The sequence below is a fragment of the Oncorhynchus kisutch genome, linkage group LG2 (assembly GCF_002021735.2).
Source record: "Oncorhynchus kisutch isolate 150728-3 linkage group LG2, Okis_V2, whole genome shotgun sequence".
Taxonomy (NCBI): domain Eukaryota; kingdom Metazoa; phylum Chordata; class Actinopteri; order Salmoniformes; family Salmonidae; genus Oncorhynchus; species Oncorhynchus kisutch.
The window spans coordinates 48,018,630-48,027,129 of record NC_034175.2 but is presented as its reverse complement, the minus strand read 5'-3'; the positions used below and the strand labels follow the sequence as shown (position 1 = coordinate 48,027,129).

General features: G+C 42.6%; 2 protein-coding genes across 2 annotated transcripts in view; one reads left to right on the top strand and one right to left on the bottom strand.

The window, feature by feature from the left end:
• Positions 1 to 121: 121 nt before the first annotated feature.
• On the bottom strand, positions 122 to 4,036 carry LOC109867496 (FAST kinase domain-containing protein 3, mitochondrial). Its single transcript, XM_020456689.2, has 6 exons — positions 3,902 to 4,036; positions 2,253 to 3,661; positions 1,853 to 1,938; positions 1,403 to 1,647; positions 997 to 1,111; positions 122 to 778 (listed from the first exon to the last, which is right to left on the bottom strand). Exons 2-6 carry the CDS (start codon positions 3,619 to 3,621, stop codon positions 680 to 682), a joined length of 1,914 nt encoding a protein of 637 aa, XP_020312278.1. The 5' UTR covers positions 3,622 to 3,661; positions 3,902 to 4,036; the 3' UTR covers positions 122 to 679.
• A 518-nt stretch (positions 4,037 to 4,554) lies between these two features.
• Positions 4,555 to 8,500, top strand: part of rab3gap1 (RAB3 GTPase activating protein subunit 1) — a 51,784-nt gene continuing 47,838 nt past the window's right edge. The window contains exons 1-6 of the mRNA XM_020456677.2: positions 4,555 to 4,627; positions 4,724 to 4,779; positions 6,584 to 6,659; positions 6,785 to 6,917; positions 7,573 to 7,651; positions 7,901 to 8,020. Of these exons, the coding sequence (XP_020312266.1) occupies positions 4,607 to 4,627; positions 4,724 to 4,779; positions 6,584 to 6,659; positions 6,785 to 6,917; positions 7,573 to 7,651; positions 7,901 to 8,020 (485 nt within the window). The 5' untranslated portion in view covers positions 4,555 to 4,606. The remainder of the gene's footprint in view (positions 4,628 to 4,723; positions 4,780 to 6,583; positions 6,660 to 6,784; positions 6,918 to 7,572; positions 7,652 to 7,900; positions 8,021 to 8,500) is intronic.

The window sequence follows — 8,500 nt, the reverse complement described above, 5'->3', positions numbered from 1 at the left end:
CCCCTGAACAGGCAGTTAACCCACTGTTCCTAGGACATCATTGTAAATAAGAATTTGTTCTTAACTGACTTGCCTAGTTAAATAAAGGTAAAATAAATTAAAAAACGTAAGAGAGCTGAGGCCTTATACAAATCATGTTTATTGTTTACAAAAACACATAACAGCAAAGGAACTTTGAGTTTCCCCCATGGTTGTTTGAAAACTGGTTTTACACATTTTATTTTGCAATATAGAATCATCTGTATTGGAAAATACAGTCCATTGTACAAAATATACAGTACCTTCAAGCTTACATGGAAACACAAACCTGTTTTATTTATGAATATAGAGTCAGTGTATAACTAACAAACTGCAGAAAGCTCCTATATGGAGGTATGCAGTTTATAGTTGACCTATTACCTACCATAGCCATAGTCCATATTTTGTGAAAAATGCCATCACATTATGTATAATGACTTAACACTTTTCTAGACCACTCAGTCATAACCCCAACACAGTCATAATAGTATTATGAAGACTTTAGAAACGGAAGGTTCATGCCTAATCCAATGTTTTCTGTGATGATTAGTAGACAGTTTAAGAAACATCCTAGTTCATCTTGTTGAAGGCCATGTTGTCAGGTCAGAGGTCACAGAGCTTGGATGTGATGTCACAACGTCCTCCTATCCTATCTGAGAAGTCACCGGTAAAACCTGAAGATTGTGGGGAATATCTTCTTATGAAGGTATTGTACCCGTTCCTCTTGTGTTCTTAATTTCTCAAATTCAAAGTAAGGGATCTGGTGGGGAACATACAGACAAAGACCAATGTCAGATAGGTCTTCATGAGAAAAGAAATACGCCTAGACAAATGTAACTCAGTCACAGAACGACACAGAAAATTACACATTACATTGATTATAGAGATGAATTCAAAGCACAGAGTACTAACACACATTCCCCACACCTCACATTGTGTGTCTATTCTAGCCTGTAACCAGGAGCGGAGTTCCCCTACCTGAACCACTTCGTAGCCCATTCTGCAGAGGTGGCGTCTCTTTGTGGCCTCCTTTCCCAGAAGGTGATGGGTGTTGCTGCAGAAGCGGTCCTGAGCATCCAGGCACAAGGCAATCCTACATAGAGGAAAACAATTAACCTGTTATCTGACTGGCCATTTTATTCAATGGGTGATAAGTCGTGAAATGCAATAAGTATCATTCTCTGTGTCCGAGGATCTGCCTGAACAAGGTGCTGTGAAGATTTGCTCATTGGAATAAATTGTTGTATTTCAATTGAATTTAATCTTTGGAAGTAAGGACCACTTATTGGGCACTTTGGAAAACAGGGTGATTGGTAGATCAGGGAATGAGTCTGTGCAGCGCCCTGTCAGACTGATCCTCTAACAAAGTTCCAATGGCTCTAACCTCCTATGAGTGTGGTCCCACTGTGAGAGAGGCAGGACAAACCCATCCTCATCCAGACAGATCTCCACGTCTATGGTGTATCCAGGCTGCGTGAAGACCCTGGTAGAGTAGTAGGTCTTTCCCTCTAGCAGCTTGTTAAGAGGGCCCTTCACCTGGTTGTACAGGTAGCTCTCTACAGGGCTCTCAAAGGAGTGGTCCATGGAGGAAAACTTCTTCACATGGAGATGGTAAGGTAATCTCGGGCCCTGTACGGAACACAGTATAATATACAGTATATACATCAGAATGAACTTAGTGTTCAATCCAACTACTTCAAAATAATATTTTTCATTCAGTGTGACACGTGAAGGCCCATTGTAAGAGTCAGAGGACTTTAATTTGACAGACAATTTTGATTAATTATTGTATGATTTATTTGTATATTTACAATGTTATTAGGGAGGTACTCACCCGGTAGTAGCGGCACTCTAGTGAGATAGAGAGGTTGAGTTGGGTTAGCTGGCCTAAGGCATGCTTGTCCAGGGGCTCCCCTTGTGCTGGGAAAGAATAGCAGCCTTCATCAGACGCATACATAACATGACTCTGGCTAATCTCAGCGGTGGACAGTGACAGAACTGTGCTGCTAGTATGATGTAACTTAAACCATAGAGTATTTCTGACCATCATCTGGAGGAATTTAATTTGCAACTGAATGGAAAGGACAAAACTGACCCTGTTACATAGACATATACACACCTGACATGAAATTGTGCACACATACTCACATGTAGCCTGTTTACTTTTGCTCTCACTTTTCTTTTACACACACACACACACACACACACACACACACACACACTGACTAGCCTACCTTGCAACCTCTGTAGGAAGTAGGGGCTGAAGACTTTGGACACAAAGTTGAGTGGAAACCTCTCCAGGTGAATACAGGAGTGGAGCACCTCAATCAGAGCCCTGGGCTGGAACTGGGAGAAGCGAGAGGACAGCACACTCTCCAGCTTCTTAAACATCTGACTGGAGCACTGGGGCAGGTAGCTCAGTCTCCCCATGGCAATGATCTGCCGGGCTATCTGGGGTGTGGTATACTTCTCTGAGTTGCAAATAAAGCTCTCAGCCACAGCTTCGAATATGGGCTCTGAGCGACACCTCATCTGAAGGCAAAACTCCATCACCACGCTTGTGAGTTCGGGGTCTGCGTCTACTATTTTCACTGGCAGGTGCTTTTCCATGGCTGTTATGAAGTCTTCATCATGCTGACCGAAATGCATTAAGGCACCTAGAACTTTGATGAGCTCTTCATCTTGGAACGATCTGAATACCCTAGAGGCCCGTCTGCTCAGCTTCACAATCAGTGCAATGGCCTGCCTCTGTTGTAATGCCACCAGGGAGTGGAAGATGTCACTGATGTTGATGGCTTGTAGTCTGTGTATCAATTTCTCTGTGTGTCTGTGTAGTCTTGACATGAGATCTTGGCAATGGTGTGGGTCCTCGAGTAGTGCAAGGAAGGAGTACACACGAGCGGTTTCATTTTGGGTGAGAGCATCAATGCTGATGCTCACGGAGTCGAGAACCTGCTCAACAATCTCTGACCTCTTCCCCTCCAGATTATAGGCTACTTCTCCAAGATGGCACAGGTGAATGACCCCAATGTCTGTTTTGGAGAGGTGTGTCCTCCACTCCTCTTTCAATCTAGAGACAATTGAACTTTGATAGTCCACACCAAACTCAACACATACTCCCAGTAAGGTTGCCAGACCCTCAGTTTTCTCATTGCTGGGAGCTTCTTTCAAACGTGTTAACAACTCAGGTAAAACCTCAACCTCGAAAAGGGATTTGACAGAAAGTGTCTCCACTTTTACGTGCCCTAGTTTTGTTGGTGAAGCACTGGTTCCTAATTGGGTGTCAATGGAAGGCTGTCCAGCTGTTTTGGGCAAAAGGTGTTTCTCCGGGTGAACCCTTAATTCGTAGTCTTTCTCTTCTGCAAATGGGAGGTTACTTAACTGTTGCGCCACCGCCCCCATCTCACGTGTGTTATGGAAGCAGCCTAAACTACTTTTTACACATGGTTGTGCCATTCTGGCTTTAAAAGAAACGTCCGATTTCAATATTCTTCCAGATGAATCTGAGTGACGAATTAATCCCCGACTACAAGTCATGAAATAGTTGGGAGAGTACTGACACACAGCCCTAACTGAGGAAGAAATGCTGACAACTGACTTCATGATTGAAATGATGTAATCCTCCCCTGAATTACAGTGGAACCTAGAATAATAAGAACATGAAATTGTGTTATTATGCATGCAGAAACATTATTATACTTAATTAATGGCATTGCAGTCCAGTTTGTTTAGCAGCAAATTCCATGCACCAAAAACACAGCACTCTTTCACTTTTGGTAAAATGCCGAATGAAAATTCCAGTAAAAGACATTGCCTACTTTACATCAGCATTAGCTTTGGAGCACCGTTAATATTTTTTTCTTTAAGTGTGTAGATTGCTTACCTCCTCGGTTCGAATAAATTGGAAGAACTGACGAGTCACGGGCACTTACGGAACTGGCATTGTGTGTTCGGTAAATACCTTGTGTAATGTCACATGTGTCACTATTTGCTGCCCTCTGCTGGCAACATGTGTCCATGAAGGCATTTCATGTCTCCAATATGGCTTATTATATGAAGGCATTTCACGTCTCCAATAAGGCTTACTATTATGCCATCACATCACCTTTAATAACAAATATATTACAATATGTATCAAAGCAATAATTGTATCTGCAAAAACTGGTTAAGTAACTGCATTGTTGGTTAAGGGCTTGTAAGTAAGCATTTCTCTGTAAGGGCTACACTTGTTGTATTCTGCGCATGTGATAAATAACATTTGATTTTATCTGATTTGAGTGTTTGACAATATGCATACTGATATTAATTCCAAGACTAAGTTGTAAAAGTAAGATGTATTTTCTACTACTCTTACTACTAGATGAACAAATGAAACTGCATTAAATAAAGGAATTTAAAACAAAGTATTCGAATGAAGGTAAATTGTCCATTTTCATTACGAGTGGTTCAAAGCACGAGCCTTGTGTCAAAAGTTTTGTTCGGTGTAAAATGTGTCAAATTCGGTGACGTCATTGCTTAATTGCGGAAGAGACTCCATCGACAAGAATCCCATAATGCAACGGACAGCAAAATTCATAAACAGGAATTCATGATGGCGGCTGACAGTGACGTGAGTACAGTACTGGTGTACAGTTTATAAAGTAAACATTGCATCATATTTAAAATGTTTAGAAAATATTGGATGTTAACGTTATTTCCTTTACAGCCGGAGTCGGAGGTCTTCGAGATCACGGATTTTACCACCGCGTCTGAGTGGGAGAGGTAGGTGGATACTGGAGATCTCTGGCTAGCTAAATTAGCTTTAGCTAATAACAACAACAACAGTAACGTTAGTTGTGAATCATCATCAGACTAGATAGAATAATTGGATTAGAAGCTATTCATGGCTGGCCAAATATAGTTCGCCTGTTCCATATAGCTAGCATAATATGCTGAGTATATGACAGACAACGTTCTCGTCTCCTGTCTTGTGCTGTCAATCACATTGCTCAATCAGCTAGCTATGCTGGTTTGCATTGCATTCCTTCACGAATAAATATTGCAGTACAACTGCAGTTACAGTGCAGCTATTCTGCAATTACTGCGTACAAAATACAACAGTCGACTGCAGTTACTTCACTTTTACTGCAGTTTCAAAACGGCAATCTTTTTTTGATAGTGGTTTACCCATAGGTTAGCTAACTGTCCTGTCACATCAGAATTGCAAAAGAAAGCAACTGTTCTTACAGCTCAGCAGAGCCCTACATACACTACATGGCCAAAGGTGTGTGGACACACTTGAAATTAGTGGATTCTGTTATTTCAGCCACACCCTTTGCTGACAGGTGTATAACATTGAGCCCTACACCATGCAATCTCCAGAGACAAACATTGGCAGTAGAATGGCCCATACTGAAGAGCTCAGGAACTTTCCATTATAGGATGCCACCTTTCCAACAAGTCAGTTCATCAAATTTCTGCCCTGCTAGAGCTGTCCCGGTCAACTGTAAGTGTTGTTATTGTGAAGTGGAAATGTCTACAATTGTTCAGCCACAAAGTGGTAGGCCACACCATCTCACAGAACGGGAACGCTGAAGCGCGTAGCTCGTAAAAATCGGATATCCTCGGTTGCAACACTAAACTGCCTCTGGAAGCAACGTCAGCACAAGAACTGTTAGTCGGGAGCTTCCTGAATTGAGTTTCCATGGCCAAGCAACCGCACACAAGCCTAAGATCACCATCCTCAATGCCAAGCGTTGGCTGAAGTGGTGTAAAGCTCGCTACCATTGGACTCTGGAGCAGTGGAAACCTGTTCTCAGGAGTGATGAATCACACTTCACCATCTGTCGGTCCGACGGATGTATCTAGGTTTGGCGGATACCAGGAGAATGCTACCTGCTCCAATGCGTAGTGCCAACTGTGAAGTTTGGTGGAGGGGGAATAATGGTCTGGGGCTGTTTTTCATGATTCGGGCTAGGCCCCTTCCAGTGAATGGAAACATTAATGCTACAGCATACAATGACATTCTAAATGGTTCTGTGCTTCCAACTTTGTGGCAACAGTTTGGGGAAGGCACTTTCCTGTTTCAGCATGACAATGCCCCTGTGCATAAAACGAGGTCCATACAGAAATGGGTTGTCGAGATCGGTGTGGAAGAACTTGACTGGCAGATTCCTGACCTCAACCCATTGAACACCTTTGGGATTAATTGGAACGCTGACTGCGAGCCAGGCCTAATTGCCCAACATCAGTGCCTGACCTCACTAATGCTCTTGTGGCTGAATGGAAGCAAGTTCCTGCAGTAATGTTCCAACATAAAGTTGGAAAGCCTTCATAGAATAGTGGAGGCTGTTATAGCAGCAAAGTGGGACCAACTCCATATTAATGCCCATTATTTTGGAATGAGATGGGCAGGTGTCCACATACTTTTGACATTGTAGTGTAGCTTGTCCTTCCTTATCAACAGTATTTCCCAGAGCCATTTATTTCGAGATTGTGTGCGTGTGTGTGCGTGCACGCCTGCTTGTGTGATCACTGCTCTCTGACTTCTGCTGGTATATGTTATGATCACCATGTTGTTTGCTAGGTTTGTGTCCAGAGTAGAAGAGGTTCTGAATGACTGGAAGTTGATTGGGAACAATTCAAGCAAACCACCAGAGAAGGTAACAATAAACCCTCATTCAATCAGACCTTAATGTTATGTAAGAAGCACCACGCATTAATAAGCAGCGATCTGGTAAGCTTGTTGAATTTATTCATGGATGCCCTGATTGTCGTCTTGATCCAGGGTGAATACACCAGTGGTACCTGGGAGGAGAAGACCCAGGATATCAATTTTGCTGATTTTAAATTCTCCGTAACGCACCACTGCCTGAAGCAGGAGTCTGAGGAGGGCGAGGGAAAGGAGGAACCTGAGGAGGGTACATTGCTGCTGCGGCTTTTATTTATAATCCCTGTTATCATATCTGTCTCATAGGAATTGTCACTCAGTGTTTCCCCTAGGATTTATTTCAGCAGTGGTAGCGAACTTAGTGTAGTGGGTGTGACCAATGAGGTCTCCAACCCAAAATTTTAGAGGTCCCTTTCTTGGCTGCAGATAATTTCACTTTTAAAAGTAATTATTCTGTAAACTCATACCCAAATAATGATGGTGACTTGTCCTATACATGTATTTATGGCCAAATCATAAACTGGACAAAAACACTTCAAAAACCCCACCTCAAATTTGTATCTCAAACAGACCATTTAAAAATTCTTGCTATTTCCTCAGAGTATGGTATTCCCACACCATTCTGTTAGGGTATTCCCACACCATTCTGTTAGGGTATTCCCACACCATTCGGTTAGGGTATTCCCACACCATTCGGTTAGGGTATTCCCACACCATTCGGTTAGGGTATTCCCACACCATTCGGTTAGGGTATTCCCACACCATTCCAACACAGAAACTATATGATGAGACTATATGGATGAACTCCACAGTTTTTTCTGGACCACTGCTCTGCTCTCCAGCAACAGAGAATCGTAGTGGATGTTAAAATATAAATGAAGATTCCCACTCTGCTCTCTCTCCAGATGCCTTCCCCACAGCCATGCAGGACCTGCTCTGCATGAACAATGACTTCCCTCCCAGGGCCCACTGCCTCGTCAGATGGTGAGTACAGTACTCCAGGTCTCCTAACCTCCGACCTCTAACCTTTACCTCTTACATTTATTTTAAGATGGGAATTAAAATGACTGAAGATAGACATTCACAACTGCTATTGATATTTGTTAACACTAAATCCAGCTGATGTCTGATCTTTTTGAGAAATATATTACAGAGTTTGGTTTGAATGAGACTTGATGGATAGATAGATGGTAGCTGTCTGCTCTCTTTAAAGTATTCCGTCTGTGTTTGCAGGTATGGCATGCGTGAGTTTGTGGTCATCTCCCCCGGGGCCAACTGTGAGGCAGTCATCAGTGAGTCCAAGTGCAACCTGCTACTTAGCTCCATCTCCATCTCTCTGGCCAACACAGGCTGGTAGGTGACAGTAACTCAGAGCAACAGTGAATAATATATTAACTAATACTCTTTGGGAACAGTATAATTGTTATAATTCAGTTACATTAGTATGCCACAACATCACTTTATGTTCTTATGGAAAATCAAGTTAATATTGGTAACAGAATTTGCTTTGACAAAGAAAAGGGCTGATACTGCCAATGTATTCTATTCATATTCATGAATCTACGCTAAGGGAAAACAGTGTTAGTTCTTACACATTCACACATCTAGTGGCAACCTGCCCTTTGTGTGTGTTTCTGTTTGATGACACAAGCATGTTTTAAAATAGCAACACTGTGGGTGGTGAGTACAGCTCTCTATGGCATCGTATTGCGGTAGATCAGCTGGTATCCATGGCAACACCGGGCTAAATGGGAGATGGTACCATTGTAGATGCTCCGAGTGCTGTGGCTCTGCTCTGTGGTAGCAGCAAGGTCACCTGGCCTCCCACGGTGT

Excerpts from the sequence above, each read along its gene's own strand:
- LOC109867496 (XM_020456689.2), bottom strand. The coding sequence starts at position 3,621 with ATGAAGTCAGTTGTCAGCATTTCTTCCTCAGTTAGGGCTGTGTGTCAG. Across the intron at positions 1,939-2,252 it reads CTTCCTACAGAGGTTGCAAG|CACAAGGGGAGCCCCTGGAC; the intron begins GTAGGCTAGTCA and ends ATTCTTTCCCAG. Across the intron at positions 779-996 it reads TGGGCTACGAAGTGGTTCAG|ATCCCTTACTTTGAATTTGA; the intron begins GTAGGGGAACTC and ends GTTCCCCACCAG.